We start from the raw sequence: 16,813 nt of genomic DNA, 5'->3' as shown, positions 1-16,813 counted from the left end.
AGTTGGAGGAGTTGAATAAATTTGGGACTGTTGTCAATGTGTTCAGAATCCAATTAGAAATATGAACAGAGAGTCACCAAGTACAGATAATTCAGGCAAATGTGAGAAGTTGCATTTTGAGAGGTCATATTCGCGAGCAATGTGCACAGTGAATGTTGGGACTGATAATAAGATTGATGTACTGTCGGGTCTTGTGATGGATGTGCCCAGCTCCCTGAAGGTGGCAACACAATTAGTAGTGTGCTAACGATGAGTTGAGGTATTTGTTAAAGTTAGACTGTAACTGGATACGCGTTGGTTAAGAGACTATTTCAGTATTGTGCACAAATCGAGAATGATGTGGAGGGTCTGTAGAGGGTGTAGACGAGTTTCACCACAAAAACCTGAGGTAACAGGTCTGTTTAGATGGTAAAGTTTAAAGGGGATTTACGATGCAGGTTTTCCACAGAGAGTGATCGGTGTCTGGAATGAGCTGCCGTGGGAGGGACTGGAAACAGATACTCAGCAGCTTCTGAGAGGCGTTTGAACTCATGAGTCGGCCGGGAACGGGGGACATTGACTGTGTTCCTGAAGATGCGATTAGTTTAAAATGGCATCATGTCTGCATACGCATGGTACATCTACTATTTTACGTTCTATGACCGACTACAGATCTGAACTCCGCCATCTCCGCCTTCCTGTCAAATTGTGACGATCACCAACTGTTTCGGTTGACGAGATTCTACAAGGAGCGACTGGAGCAGGCGATTGAGGAGGGTGTGGAGGGAGTCAGCTTCATGCTAATGAGGGAGAATCACTTCACTGGGCAGGAGTATCACGTAAGTGGAAGGGACATACACTGACTGTATATTCTACTGAATCTATCACAAACCGACAGAACCGGTGTAACGACACCTCTGGGCTGTAAAAATCCTGTAATGCTTGTGGTCAACATCAAGAAAAGAGTTTTCATTTGCGAAAAACCCTGAACTTTTATTAACCAACACAATCCTCTCTCCAGTTTTCTGATCACATTCATTTATAGACAGATTAGTATACAGGCAATGATTGACTGGTGAATTTAGTGATGTGACACTTGACGGACATTGCAAGTGGACAGATAACCACTCTACACCACTCATCACATCATGTTCCCAATGGTCGACCTTAATGGCCACTGACCAATCTGTGTTCTCCTGATGACCCACGGGTCTCCCACAAATCAAATATATAGTGACTTATTTCTCAGCTCATTCTCGGTCGACCTTCAACCCCATCGTCAGTTCAACACTGACTGTCATCTCTCATTTGAACTGCTGACCCTTTTTTTGATCAATATCCCAACATGCCTCATGGTTCTGTTACTTCTGTTCCTTGTGACTTCCAATTTGAGTTTGTAATTACCATAGCATATACTGTTAACATGGGAAGTGCAACATTAGTGCCACTGAAAATATTCCAAACATCTACAGCTAACATAGAATTACAAGGAAACAGCTTTCCAATGGTCCACGTGCTACTGGACTGCGTTCACCTTTTACCACCTAGAATGAATATTAGTGAAGAGCCAGACACCATACTGAGCATTGCATTCCACATGAGGCAGCTGAGAATTTCAGTCCAAACTTCTTACTCAACATTACCACCGGTCGGCTTTGGTCTGTGACACATACACAATAGTCCTGAGTTTGCTGGCTGCTCCTCACTGCCAGTTCCCAGCTGTTGGCTGGCACTGGACCCCTCATGGATCCTGGCAGTGAAGGGTGAAGCTGCTGCGGTTCACCAGGGATTACCCTGGCAAAACTCAACAGTGGCCCGGCCATAGTTTCACCTAGTCATAGTCATCAAACCTTACAGTACAGCAACAGGCTCTTCTGCCCACCTAGTCCACACCGACGTATTATCTGAGTCCCATTGATCTGAACTCGGACTGGAGACGTCCAAAACTCCCCCATTGAATGAACTTATCCAAACTGATCTTAAATAATCAACTTGAATGTACATCGACTAATTAAGATGGCAGCACGCTCCGCGCTCTTCAGCAACCTCTGAGTGAACAGGTTCCCCTTCACTTTGCCTTTCACCTGTCATCATTACCCTATGATCTCTAATTCCAGTCTCACTCAACCTCAGTAATAAATGCATTTTCGCAATAACTCTCTGTATACCTTTTATAAACTTGTATATCTCTTTCACATCTCTCATGGTCCTCCGACACTCTATGGAATAATGTCCTAGCCTATTCACACTTCCTCTATATCTTAGATCCTCAACTCCTGGTAACAATCTGTATTTAATTCAGCATTCGTTCAATCTTATTGATATCCTTTCAGGAGGTAGATGTACACATTGCTTCAATTTAGCCTCTGAAACATCAACTTCGACATAATATCCCAACGTCTGTATTCAATATTTTGATTTACAAAGCCCCATGTCCAAAAAGCTTTACAACGCCATCTACCTTCGATAATACTTTCAAGAAATTTTGGATCTGTATCACTTTGCAGTATCTCATCACACTTCCTACTCTTGTCATTGGTACCAACGTGGACCAAGACCTGCTCATCCTGCCCTTAAGGAAGTTTCAGAGTCGATACGAGATATCACTGACCTTGGTAACACACCATCCAAAAATCCTGTTCTCGTAAATAGAATCTCCAGTCTATTCTCCTGATCATTTTATTCCCCGTCAGTGAATCTCAGCACTTCTCATCCCTTCCGAGTCACAAAGCCAAACTCAGAGCCAGAGGCATAATCACCGTGGCTTTCCTCTGCGAGGCCATACCCCGAAACAGAAAGCCGTATCCCTGTTACAAAGAGTTTCCTGTAGTGGCTGCCTGTTCCCTTCCCCCTCCTGACAGTCACCCAGTTCCCTGTGTTCCGGGCCTTGTGTACAGCTCCCTCCCTGTATAGCCTGAGTCAATCTCTCAGCCTCCGGAATGATCCTGAGTTCACCCAGCTCCAGCTCCGATTCCTCAGCACATTCTGTATTAAGCTGCAGCTGGATGAAATTCCTGAAGGTGTAGTTATCGGAGACACTGAACGTCTCCCTGTCTTGCCGCACCCTGTAGGAAGAACATCCCACTATCCTGCCTGGCTTTCCCACTGTTCTAACCGTGAAAAAGAGAAGGGAAGTATTACCCAAGATCAACCCAAGCCTCCGCCTCTCCTCAATGAACCCTCTCTGACACAAAGCATCAATAACCTACTCTATCTCTGGCTCACTCACACTATGACTGCTCTGTTTAAACCTTGCCAAGTGGATAAGTACCCCGCAATCTGTGGCGTTCAGAAAGTCATCATTGGCCATGCTAACTTCTTTTAATTTCTTTTTCCTGCTACAAACAATTGCTGTCAGTGATTTGCGACGAGCAGAATGTGCTGGGTCTGTCCATGTTCAGGGTAGATTTGAACCCATCCCTCCGTTCCTCAATATATTCCCCATTGTTCATTACAGAGCGTGACTGAGCTCGCGAAGAAGGGAAACCGAGCGGGCGCTTCCAAACTCCTCCTGGATCTGGTGATGGAGAGAGGCTCCGGGGCCCGGAAGGTGATGTGGGAATCCTTTGTGAAACTGCACCACCATTTACCGAAGCTGAGCAGAATATTGAATGAAATACGGGAGCGAGGTACGGTGTACAATACACTGTGTGTTACAGATGTAAATGCTGATGAGTTTACAGTATTACACAGAACAGACTTCATGCAGGTAAATCTGTTTGAACAGGTGACGGCCAGTTCGCCTACATGGACACTGAACGGGATTTCTCTGAAGTGCCCAAACATCTGAAAGGTAAGTGATGGAACGGAAATCTGAAAGTCTGTATTTCACACTGAGAGTCTGAATACGTCTCTGTAGAGGCCTGTTTAGAGACTGTCAGTCTGGGAGACAGGTTTTTGTTGTTATTTCACACTGAGAGCCTGAATACGTCTCTTTAGAGGCCTGTTTAGAGACTGTCAGTCTGGGAGACAGGTTTTTGTTGTTATTTCACACTGAGAGTCTGAATACGTCTCTTTAGAGGCCTGTTTAGAGACGGTCAGAGTCTGGGAGACAGGTTTTTGCTGTTATTTCACTCTGAGAGTCTGAATACGTATCTTTAGAGGCCTGTTTAGAGACTGTCAGAGTCTGGGAGACAGTTTTTGTTGTTATTTCACACTGAGAGTCTGAATACATCTCTTTAGAGGCCTGTTTAGAGACTGTCAGAGTCTGGGAGACAGGTTTTTCTTGTTATTTCACACTGAGAGTCTGAATACGTGTCTGTAGAGGCCTGTTTAGAGACTGTCAGAGTCTGGGAGACAGGTTTTGTTGTTATTTCACACTGAGAGTCTGAATACGTGTCTTTAGAGGCCTGTTTAGAGACTGTCAGAGTCTGGGAGACAGGTTTTTGTTGTTATTTCACTCTGAGAGTCTGAATACATCTCTTTAGAGGCCTGTTTAGTGACTGTTAGAGTCTGAGAGACAGGTTTTGTTGCTGTGGCTGGAGGACACGAAGCAATTTGCATTTGTCACAACACCTTTTCTGTGGGGCCGAGTATCTGGAGATTTGACAAAACTGAAGCCAAACGATTCCAATTGGAACATCCAACTCCAGCAAGGGAAATCTCGCACCTCTGATCCAAAGTGGAGCCGAGATTTGTTGTTATTCCTCCATACGAACATGACATGGGAGCAGAATTCGGCCATTCAGCCATTCAGTCTGCTCCGCCATTCCATCATGGCTGATCCCCGATTCCACGCAACACCATACACCTGCCTTCTCGCCATATCCTTTGATGCCCTGACCGATCAGGAACTTCTGCCTTCATTACATCCATGGACTCGGCCTCCACTGCAGTCTGAGGCAGAGCCTTACAGACAGTCATTATTCTCTGGCTCAAAGAGTCCTCCTTACCTGTTGTAAAGGATCGCCCCTCAATTTTGAGGCCCTGGCCCCTAGTTCTGGATGCACCTGCCACAGGAAACATCCTTTCCACATCCACCCTATCTGGTCCTTTCAACATTCTGCAGGTTTAAAAGAGATTCCCTTGCATTCCTTAAAATTCCAATGAGTACAGGCCCAAAGTTGCCAAAACACACCCCATATGTTAACTCCTTCATTCCCGGAATCATCCTCCTGAATCTCCTCGGGACTCTCTCTAATGACCACACATCTTTTCAGAGGTACTGAAAAGCTGTTGACAACACACCTGCAGTGCAGCCTGACTATACAGTCTTGTAAAGGCTCAGCATTTATATTCGATTCCCTTTTTTGCCACCTTTACCACAGACTCGACCTTTAAACTAATCTTCTGTGAGTTTTGCTCGAGGCTCCGATGTCCCTTTGAAGTCGCTCTGCACCTCTGATTCTTGGAACTTCTTCCTATTTAGTTAATAGTCCGCTCCTTTCACCAAAATGCATTATCATACATTTCCAACAATGAATTCCATCTGCCACCTTTTAGCCATTTTTTCCAATATGTCTCAGTCCTGTTGCAATTGCACTACCGACCCCTCCACCTATCTCTGTATCATCCGCAAACTTTACCACAAATACATACATTCAATCATCTAAATCATTGATAAACAATCTGAAAGTCAGCGGTCCCAATACTGATCCGTGCGGAACACCACCGGACACTGGCAGCCAACCAGAAAAGGCCCCTTTTATTCCCACTCGCTGTCTGCTGCCTGTCAGCAATTCCACTGCACAAACCAGTATCTCTCCTGTGACGCCATAGATTTTTATCTGGTTAAGCAGACTCCTGTGCGGCAGCTTATCAAATGCCTTCTGAAAATCCAAGTAAATGGGATCCACTGACTCCTTTGTCCACCCTGCTTCTTACTTCCAGGATGAATTCCAACAGAAACCATGCAAACTTATATTGTCATTAGTCTCCAAGCACCTCGAAACCTCAAACTTAATAAGAGACTCCAACTCTTTCCCAGTCGCTGAGGATTGGCTAACTGGCCGATAATTTTCCTTCTTTTGCCTTCCTCCCTTCGTAAAGACCAGAGTGACAGTTGTAATCTTCCAGTCCTCCGGGACCATGCCAGAATAAAGTGATTCTTCAAAGATCATGACCAATCCATCCGTCATCTCTTCAGCAACCTCTCTCAGATCTCTGGGATGCAGTCCATCTGGCCCAGGTGACTTTGCACCTGAAGAGCTTTCAGTATGCCGAGATGCTTTTCTTTTGTGATAGCAATGGCACTCACTCCTACTGCCTGTCACTCGCAGACTGCTAGCGTCTAGAACAGTGAAGAAATATGCAGAGTGCACATTCTCCAGTGTTCCAGCATGGACTCTCACCTCCCTTTTAATCTTTATGTAACTGAAAGAAAGTGTTTATTATCCTGCTTTATATTATTGGCTTTGCTGTCCTCATATTTCATCTTTTCCCTACTTATAGTTTTTTTAGATGACTATTGTTATCTTGTACGCCCTTTCCTCGGCTTTTATGCAATCCTTAACTTCCATTGTCACCCATGGTTGCCTGCACGTGTCACTTTAGAACTTCTTCCTCCGTGGGCCGTATCCATCCTGCAACTTGAGACCTATTCCAAAAAGCTTCAGCCATCTCCGCTAGTATCCTTCTCCAATCTACCTGGGAAAGCTTCTCTCTCGTGCCTCTGTAATTCGCTTTATTCCATTGCGATACTGATACTGTAAGTTATGCTTCTCCCTCTCAAATGGTATTATGAATTCACTCATATTATGATCACTATCTCTTAATGGTTCTTTTACATTAAGCTCCCTCATAAGATCAGGGTTATTACACAACACCCAATCAAAGACAGCCTTTCACTGAGTTGTCTCAAGCACAAGCTGCTCTGAAACGCAATCGCGTGGGAATTCAATATATTCCCTCTCTTGCAATCTGATTCCTGACGTTCGTTTGACTTTCTTATTCCCCGTGCACATTGAAGTCCTTCATTACAACTGCGTCATTGGCTTTAACACACGCCTTTTCCAACTCCCTTTGCAATCTCAACCCCACACATTCGCTATTTTCAGGCCAATATAGGGTCCCTATAAAGCTTTTTTTTTAACTCTTACAGTTTCCTATCTCCACCCACAAAGCTTCAACATTCTCTAACCCTATGTCACCTCTTTCTACAGATGTGATTCCACCTTGAACCAGCACAGCCACATCACGAACGCCTATGCCTTCCTGCCAGTCCTCTCGATAAGACGTAAATCTTTAAACGTTAAGCTCCCAGCTATGGTCTTCTTTCAGCCATGACTCAGTGATGCCCACGACATCATAATGACCAATCTCTAATTGCGCCAAAAGTTCGTCCACCTTATTCTGAATGTTCCGTGCATTTAAACACAAGGCGTTCAGTCCTGCATCTGCGCCTTTTTGAATGCTGTCTATGCAGTACAATTTAACAGTTTGCTCTCTCTGTATTTGAAAACATTCATTGGCTTGTCCACCCTAACATTCATCTTAAACCCATCATCTACTTGTGAAACTGCTGGTTCATCCACAGTTCTATTGTCCTAGTTCCGGTCCCCCGGCCATTTTAGGGTAAAACACTCCCAACAGCTCCAGTAAATCTGCCCATAAGAGTATTGGTCCTCATCGGATTCACATGCAACCCGTGCCTTTTGTACAGCTCCTACCTGCCCCGGAAGTGGTAACAATTATCCAGAAATCTGAATTCCTGCTCCCTGCTCCAAATGCTCTGCCACACATTTTTCTGCCACCTCATTCTCTTCCTATTACCACTGCCATCCTCTTCAGCTTCCAGCTCTTCCACACATCATCGGGAAATTGCCTGGGTTCATGTACCAGCTCCTCGGAGAATAAGAGACTGTAGACCAGTGCGGGGTGTGTCACATCGTGACTGGCTCAGCCTGGAAAAGGAAACAGAAATTATGTTCCTTTTCTGAGGCGCAGTACAGACAGCTTAATCCTAAAGGAGTGTCAAGAACATGGGTTCCATTGTGAGAGAAGTAAAAGTCAGTAGAACAAGTAAATGCCCCCCTCCCCCACTGTTACCCTCTGTAGGGTTGCACAGTTCAGCAGAAGCTGAGCAGTGAAAGCAGTGAAACCACCCTCTCCACACAACACTCTCCTCTCCAGAATCACGTGTGCACTTGGTGCTCGCTGGAACACCGGGGAATCTGCAAACTACCAACAGAGGGGAGAGTGGAGCCTTTAACAGCGGATCAGAGTCAGATCAGAACTGTTTCTGGGCCGTCGTTCACTTTCAAACATTCTAATCTCTGATCACCCGATTTCACCCAAACAGTGTGTTTAACCAGTATATGTTGTGAGCTCCATGTTCATCAGATCAGGCGTTGACAACCTATTTCTGTCCGTCCTAAGATGTTCAACAGAAACACAAGGAGACTCTGCGGACAGAGACTGAAAAACTGAGAGTGAACACGATCCTGATGAGGGAGAAGGTGAAGGTTTTCCAGCTGGTTGATCGATACGCTGAGCTCACGGTCATTTCTACTGTTCGAGATCGGAGACTGGTGGAACATGAGCTGCTGGCAAGAGGCAGAGACCACGAGGAGTGGAGAGAAAAAGATCTCCGTGGTAAGCTGGAAAAAATCCGTACTGATCAGTTATTCAAGAAGAGCTTTGTTCAAAAATTGCAAAGATATTTCTTTGGAAACAAATCAGGGATGTCCGCAGCAGTGGCCGGAGTCCCAGGGATCGGGAAAACAACAATGGTACAAAAGATTGTTTACGACTGGGCCACGGGGAAGATATACCAACAATTCCAGTTTGTCTTCAGTTTCAAATTCCGGGATTTAAACACCATTAACTGCAGAATAAACCTGAAGGAACTGATTCTGCATCATTATCCCTACTTTGGGAATATCCTGGGAGAGATCTGGAAACAGACAGAGGGACTGCTGTTCATATTCGACGGATTGGATGAATTCAAGGACAAAATCAACTTTGTTGATGGTCGGAGAGACACAGAATCACAGTGCACAGATCCTGAATTCAAGTGCAAGGTGTCTGACATTGTGTATAGTTTAATCCAGGGCAAGCTGCTCCCAGGGTGTTCAGTGCTGGTGACCACCCGCCCCACTGCGTTACATTTATTGGAAAAGGCGGATATCAGTGTCTGGGCTGAAATCCTGGGATTTGTTGGTGAGGAACGGAAGGAATATTTCATCAGGTATTTTGAAGATCAGACGGAGGCAGAAGCAGTTTTCAAACACGTGAAGGAGAACGAGATCCTGTACACCATGAGCTACAACCCCTCCTACTGCTGGATCCTTGCTCTGGTACTGGGCCCCTTCTTCACACAAAGAGTCAGGGACCCGCAGCGAGTTCCCAAGACCATCACCCAACTGTACTCCTACTATATTTACAACATCCTGAAAAACCATGGCCGTGAGATTGAGAACCCCCGTGATGTGTTACTCAGAGTTGGTCAGATGGCCTTCAGAGGAGTGTCGGAGAAGAAGATTGTGTTTACAGGTGGAGATTTGATCAACTACAATCTGCAGCCTTCCCAGTTTCTGTCCGGGTTCCTGATGGAGCTTTTGGAAAGAGAGGATTCTGCCCAGAGCGTGGTGTACACATTCCCACACCTCACCATCCAAGAGTTTGTAGCTGCAGTCGCACAATTCCTGATCCCAGATGGCAGAGATATCATGAAACTCCTCACTGAAGCCCACTGCGTGAGGGATGGGCGATTTGAGGTATTTCTCCGTTTTGTTGCTGGTCTCTCCTCCCCAATGACAGCTCGGGGTCTGGTGGAGTTTCTGGGTCCATTTCCTCATGAAACAACCTGCCGGGTGATTGACTGGGTGAAGGAGGAGGTTAAACGCCGAAGTGGAAACACAAGGAGTGAAGCTGGTAAAAGGAGCCTCCTGAACACATTGCACTATCTGTTTGAGTCTCAGAATCGTGGACTGGCTCAGGCCGCACTGGGATCTGTGGAAAGGATTTCACTCAGTGGAATGACACTGACCCCGATTGACTGCGCGGTCCTGTCTCATGTCATCGGACTCTGTGATACAATAAAACAGCTCGACCTGGAGAACTGCCACATTCAGTATGAGGGAATACAGCGGCTGGGACCCGGGTTGCATAAGTGCCAGGAGTTGAGGTAACTTGATTTATCTCTCACTCTGATCTGTGAAACTGTTCCATTGTGTTGTTTCAATGTAAAGGAATTTTGGTAAATTTGTAGTAAATCAGATTGTGAAGAATTGTGACAAATGCCCAGGGGATCAGTCAGTAATTCCCCAAGGACGGGAGGGTTCTGTGGTTCCTTGTGAAGGGATGTTGGAGACTTCATCAGATCAGTGAACAACTACCATTGGTTGAATGGTAGTAAATCACAGGAATGGCCGTGTTTCTCGCTGCCTGTGGCACGTCCATTGACAATGTTCCTTCTCACTGTTACTGACACCCAGACCGACACTGACTGTAGCAGGTGGGTCAGAGATGCACAACCCCTTCCCGGTGAGGGACAAGAGACCGTCAGCAGACTGTCCCAGTGAGAAGGAAAGAAATACCATTGTGAGATTGTCCTCCCACTGCCCTTCCCCGTGTGTGACTTTGCTCACTTCCAGATACACAAAGAGCGAGGGCGCATCTCCTCTGGGCCTCTGTTCAGACCCAACACACACGTACAAAAAATGTCTGCGTCCTCTCGTCTTGTAGGATTATCGTTTACCATTGGAATCCTCCTGTGGGACTTCTCATCCCAATCTCCCTTCCATTCTTTGGAATCTCGCCCCCATCCCCATTCCTCCCGTGGACTCTCTATTACTCTTTCCTCATCCTCCTGTGGGATGTCTTGTCCACACACCCCACCACCCTTCCTGTGAGATCTCTCTTCCCTATCCCCCTTCCTTTTGTGGGATCTCTCCTCCCCATCCCTCTTCCTCCTGTGGGATCTCTCTTCCCCATCCCCCTTGCTCCTGTGAGATTGCTCTTCCCCATCCCCCTTCCTTCTATGGATTTCTCTTCCCTATCCCTTCCTGCTGTTGGAATTCTCTTCCCCATACCCTTTCCTCCTGTGGGATCTCTCTCCCCCATCGAATTCTTCCTGTCGGATCTCTCTTTGGCATGCCCCATTGTCCTGTGGAATTTCTCTTCCCCGACCCCCTTCCTCCTGTGAGATTTCTCTTCCCAATCCCACATCCTCCTGTGGGAACTCTGTTCCACATCCCTCTTCCTCCTGGCCGATCTCTTAACCCCTTCCCCCTTCATCCTGTTTATTTTCTGTCTATATCCCCCTTCCTCCTGTGGGATCTCTCTTCCCCATGCCTCATCCTCCCGTGGGATCTCTCTTCCACACTCCCATGCCGGCTGTGGGATCTCCCTTCCCCATCCCCCGACCTCCTGTGGGATCTCTTCCCCATCCCCATTCCCCTTTTGCTTGTGGGAACTCTCCTCCCCATAGAATCATAAAATCATAGAACACTACAGCACAGAAAACAAGCCATTCGGTCCTTCTAGTCTGTACCAAAACCTTATTCCGCTAGTTCCATTGACCTGCTCCCAGTCCATAACCCTCCAGTCCTCCCCCATCCATGTATCTATCCAATTTATTCTTAAAGCTTAAGAGTGAGTCCGTATTTTCCACATCAGATGGCAGCTCGTTCCACACTCTCGCCACCCTCTGAGTGAATTTCCTCCTAATGCTCCCCCTAAACCTTTCCCCTTTCACGCTGAAGCCATGTCTTCTCATATTTATCTCTCCTAATCTATGTGGAAAGAGCCTATTTGCATTTACCCTGTCTATACCCTCATAATATTGTAAACCTCTATCAAATCTCCCCTCATTCTTCTGCACTCCAAGGAATAAAGTCGTAACCTGTTCAATCTTTCCCTGTAACTCAACTCCTGAAGACCTGGCAACATCCTAGTAAATCTTCTCTGCACTTTTTCAAACTTACCGATATCCTTCCTATAGTTAGGTGATCAGAACTGCACACAATACTCCAAATTTTGCCTCACCAATGTCTTATACAACCTCACCATAATATTCCAACTCCTATACTCAGTACTTTGATTTATGAATGACAGGATGCCAAAAGCCTTCTTTACAACCCTGTCTAGCTGTGATGCCACTTTCAGGGAATTATGTATCGGAACCCCCAGCTCCCTTTGTTCCTCCGCACTCTTCAGTGCCCTACCATTTATCGTGTATGTCGTACCTTGATTTGTCCTTCCAAAATGGAACACCTCACACTTGTCTGCATTAAATTCCATCTGCCATTTTCTGGCCCATTCTTCCAGTTGGTTCAGATCCCTCTGCAAGCTTTGAAAGCCTTCCTCGCTGTCCACAATGCCTACATCTTAGTGTCATCCGCAAACCTGTTGATACAATTTATCTCATTATCATCTAGATAATTGATACAGACAACAAACAACAATGGTCCCAGCACAGATCCCTGAGACACACCACTAGTCACAGGCCTCCAGTCTGAGAAGCAATCATCCACTACCACTCTCTGTCTTCTCCCACACAGTCAATTCAAATCCAGTTTACAACCTCTCCATGGATACCTTGTGTCTGGACCTTTAGAACTAACCTTTTATGTGGAACTTTGTCAACGGCCTTACAAAAGTCAATGTAGACATCATCCACAGCCTTTCCTTCATATGTATTCTTGGTAACATCCTCGAAAAACACTACAGGATTCATTAAACATGGTCTACCACACACAAAGCCATGCTGACTATCTTTTATCAGCCCTTGGCTGTCCAAATCCTTGTATATCCGATCTCTCAGAACACCTTCCAATAATTTACCTACTACTGATGTCAGGCTCACTGGCCTGTAATGACCTGGTGTACTTTTGGAGCCTTTTTCAAACAACAGAACAACATGAGCTACCCTCCAATCCTCCGGCACCACACCCCTGGCTGAGGACATTTTAAATATTTCTGCCAGGGCCCCTGCAATTTCTACACAAGTCTCTCTCAAGGTCCGAGGGAATATCACGTCAGGCCCGGGGGATTAATCTACCTTTATTCACTGTAAGGCAGCAAGCAGCTCCTCCTCTTTAAACTCTATATGTTCCATGACACTACTGTTTGTTTCCCTTAATTCCATATCCGCTATGCCAGTTTCCTGAGTAAACACTGACGCAAAAAAACTGTTTAAGATCTCCCCCATCTCGTGAGGCTCCACACAGAGACGACCACTCTGAACTTCTAGGGGACCAATTTTGTCCTTTACTATCCTTTTACTCTTAATATACTTGTAGAAACCCTTCGGGTTTACCTTCACATTATCCGCCAAAGCAACCTCATGTCTTCTTTTTGCCTTCCTGATTTCCTTCTTTAGTATTTGCTTACATTTTCTATACTCTTCAAGTACCTCATTTGTTCCTTGTTTCCTATAGCTGCTAAACACCTACTTAAGCAGATCGCCAATATCCCTTGAAAACCAAGGTTCCCTCTGCCTGTTAACTTTGCCTTTAATCCTGGCAGGAACATGCAAACTCTGCACTCTCAAAATTTCACCCTTGAAGGCGTTCCACTTACTGAACACATCCTTGCCAGAAAACAACTTATCCCAATCCACTCTTCCCGGATCTTCTCTCATTTCCACAAAATTGGCCCTTCTCCAATTCAGAACCTTAACTGGCGGACCAGTCCTATCCTCATCCATCATTATCTTGAAACTAATGACATTATGGTCACTGGACCCAAAATGTTCACCGACACATACTTCTGTCACCTGACCTGTCTGGTTACTTAATAGGAGATTAGGTACTGCACCCTCTCTCGTTGATACCTCAATGTATTGATTTAGAAAACTTTCCTGACACATTTGACAAACTCCACGCCATCTAACCCTTTCCCAGAATGGGAGTCCCCGTCAATATGTGGGAAGTTAAAATCCCCTACAATTATGACTTTCTGTTTCTTACATTGGTGTGCTACCTCTCTACAGATTTGCTCCTCGAATTCTCTCTGACTACTGGGCGGTCTATAATACAACCCTATTAGTGTGGTCACATCTTCCCCGTTCCTCAGCTCCACCCATATGGCCTCTGTAGATGAACCCTCCGGGCTGTCCCGTCTACGCACAGCTGTGATATTCCCCTGACTGGTAATGCCACTCCGCCCCCTTTCATCCCTCCCCTCTATCACATCTGAAACAATGGAAACCCGGAACATGAAGCTGCCAGTCCTGACCCTCCTGCAAACCAAGTCTTACTAATAGCAATAATGTCGATATCATCGTGCCAATCCACGATCTAAACTCATCTGCCTTACCTGCAATACTCCTTGCATTGAAATAGATGCACCTGAGAACATTTCTATCACATACAAACCATTGATATCTGTCTATAGAAGCAGTCCTCGCATGACCCTTATCCTCCACCACCTCACTATCTGCTCTAACACTCTGGTTCCCCTCCCCCTGCAACCTTGTTTAAAACCCCCGGAGCAGAACTTGCTAACCTACCGGCCAGGATGTTAGTCCTCCAGTTCCCCTCCAGTTCAGGTGCAAACTGTCCAATTCGAACTGGTCCCACCTCCCCTGGAAGAAAGCCCAATTGTCCAGAAACGTGAACCCCTCCCTCATGCATCATCCCCTCAGCCATGTATTTAGCTGCATTATCTTCCTATTTCTAGCCTCACTAGCACGTGGCACAGGTAGCAATCCTCCTGTGAGATCTCGCTTTCCCATCCCCCTTTCATCCTCTGGGCTCTCTGTTCCCACTCCCCCATCCTTCCAACTGTTGGATCTCTCCTCAGCATCCCCTTTCCTCCAATGGGATCTCTCCTACTCATCCCCCAACCTCCTGTTTGATCTCACTTCCCCACCCACTTCCTCCTGTCTCATCTCTCTTCCCCATGCCCCATCATCCTATGTGATCTCTCTTCCCCATTCCCCTTCCTTCTGTGGGATTTCTCTCCCCCATCCACTTTCACCCTGTGGGATCTCTCATCCCCATCCCCCTTCCTCTGGTGGTATCTCTCTCTCCCATCCCCCTTCCTCCTGTGGGATCTCTTCCCCATTACCCTTCCTCCTGTGGGATCTCTCTCTCCCATCCCGCTTCTTCCTTTGGGATCTCTCTTCCCTATCCCCCTTCCTCCTGTGGGATCTCTCTTCCCCATCTCCCTTCCTCCTGTGAGATCTCTCTTCCCCATCCCCCTTCCTCCTCTGGGATCTCTTCCCTATCCCCCTTCCTTTTGTGGGATCTCTCCTCCCGATCCCTCTTCCTCCTGTGGGATCTCTCTTCCCCATCCCCCTTCCTCCTGTGGGGTCTGTCTTCCCCAACCCCCTTCCTCCTGTGGGATCTCTCTTCCCCATCCCCCTTCCTCCTGTGGGGTCTGTCTTCCCCAACCCCCTTCCTCCTGTGGGATCTCTCTTCCCCATCCCCCTTCCTCCTGTGGGATCTCTTCCCCAACCCCCTTCCTCCTGTGGGATCTCGCTTCCCCATCCCCCTTCCTCCTTTGGGATCTCTTCCCCCCCTCCCCCTTCCTCCTGTGGGATCTCTCTTCCCCATCCCCCTTCCTCCTCTGGGATCTCTTCCCCAACCCCCTACCTCCTGTGGGATCTCTCTTCCCCATTCCTTTAGCTTGGGTGGGTCTATTTCGCTGTGTCCCATTGACATTTCTGCATTTCGGTCAGAAACACTTTTCTCTCCATTGGGGAATGGGACAGTATATGTGGGGTTTAGAGGGTCACACCGACAGACGAAATTACCGACATTCGGTAAATACACTGGAGCTGGGCAGTGAGGGACAGTGACAGTGATGGGAACTCCGATCAGTGATTCACTGGACAGTTTAATGTTTCCTGAAATATCCGAGTGACAGAAATTCCCCCAGACCCACAGTTTGAATCAGTTTGTTTATCAATCTGTCTGTTTGTGTTTAGACTTGGGCATAATGACCTGGGAGATTCAGGAGTGAAACTGGTGTCTGCGGCTCTGAGGAACCCGGAGTGTAAAATACAGACACTGTGGTAAGTACCAGACTGTGGGAGATTGTGTTTACAGTCACTGGGTGTCTGACACTGAGAATGAATGTGATCAGTAGACACACAGAAAACATACAGGACAATGCAGGCCCTTCGGCCCACAAAGCCGTGCTGAACATTTTTCTACCTTAGAATTATCTCGGTTTTACCCATAGTGCTCTATATTTCTAAGCTCCATGTAGCCATCCTGGAGTTTAAAGTTTTCGCCTCCAGCAGCCCATTGTTAAAACTATGCCCTCTCGTGCTAGCCATTTCAACCCTGGGGAGAAGACTCTGACTATCTACATGATCAATGCCTCTCATTATCTTGTACACTCCAAGAGAAAAGGCTGAGTTCACTCAACCTGTTCTCATAAGGCATGCTCCCCAATCCAGGCAACATCCTTGTAAATCTCCTCTGCACCCTGTCTATGGTTTCCACATTTCACATCCTCCTCCTCGGAGATTGCTACCCATTCCTCTTCTACCTGTGGGATCTTTCTTCCACATCCCCCTTCCTCCTGTGGGATCTTTCTTCCCCGTCCCCCCTCCTCCTGTGGGGTCTCTCCTCCCAGTCCCCCTTCCTCCTGTGCGGTCCCTCCTGCCCGTCCCCCTTCCTCCTGTGGGGTCTCTCTTGCCCGTCCCCCTTCCTCCTGTGGGATCTCTCCTCCCCATCCCCCATCCACCTGTGGGATCTCCCCACCCAGTCCCCCTTCCTCCTGTGGGATCTCTCCTACCCGTCCCCCTTCCTCCTGTGGGGTCCCTCCTGCCCGTCCCCCTTCTTCCTGTGGGGTCTCTCTTGCCAATACCCCTTCCTCCTGGGGGGGTCTCTCCTCCCCGTCCCCCTTCCTCCTTTGGGGTCTCTCCTCCCCGTCCCCCTTCCTCCTGTGGGGTCTCTCCTCCCCGACCCCCTTCCGCCTGTGGGGTCTCTCGGCC

The 16,813-nt window shown here is 47.1% G+C and overlaps 1 protein-coding gene across 2 annotated transcripts in view; it reads left to right on the top strand.

The window, feature by feature from the left end:
- The window catches only part of LOC132386620 (NACHT, LRR and PYD domains-containing protein 3-like), a 34,464-nt gene extending 18,257 nt beyond the window's left edge, over positions 1-16,207 (top strand). For both annotated transcript variants that reach the window (XM_059958916.1, XM_059958915.1), the window contains exons 3-7: positions 652-818; positions 3,437-3,608; positions 3,707-3,772; positions 8,296-10,045; positions 15,797-16,207. In XM_059958916.1, the coding sequence (XP_059814899.1) occupies positions 652-818; positions 3,437-3,608; positions 3,707-3,772; positions 8,296-10,045; positions 15,797-15,887 (2,246 nt within the window). In that variant the 3' untranslated portion in view covers positions 15,888-16,207. The remainder of the gene's footprint in view (positions 1-651; positions 819-3,436; positions 3,609-3,706; positions 3,773-8,295; positions 10,046-15,796) is intronic.
- Positions 16,208-16,813: the final 606 nt, after the last annotated feature.

This window comes from Hypanus sabinus, unplaced genomic scaffold (genome assembly GCF_030144855.1).
Source record: "Hypanus sabinus isolate sHypSab1 unplaced genomic scaffold, sHypSab1.hap1 scaffold_1229, whole genome shotgun sequence".
NCBI classification, from domain to species: domain Eukaryota; kingdom Metazoa; phylum Chordata; class Chondrichthyes; order Myliobatiformes; family Dasyatidae; genus Hypanus; species Hypanus sabinus.
The sequence above is the reverse complement of the archived record's forward strand: the minus strand, read 5'-3'. Positions and strand labels throughout refer to the sequence as shown.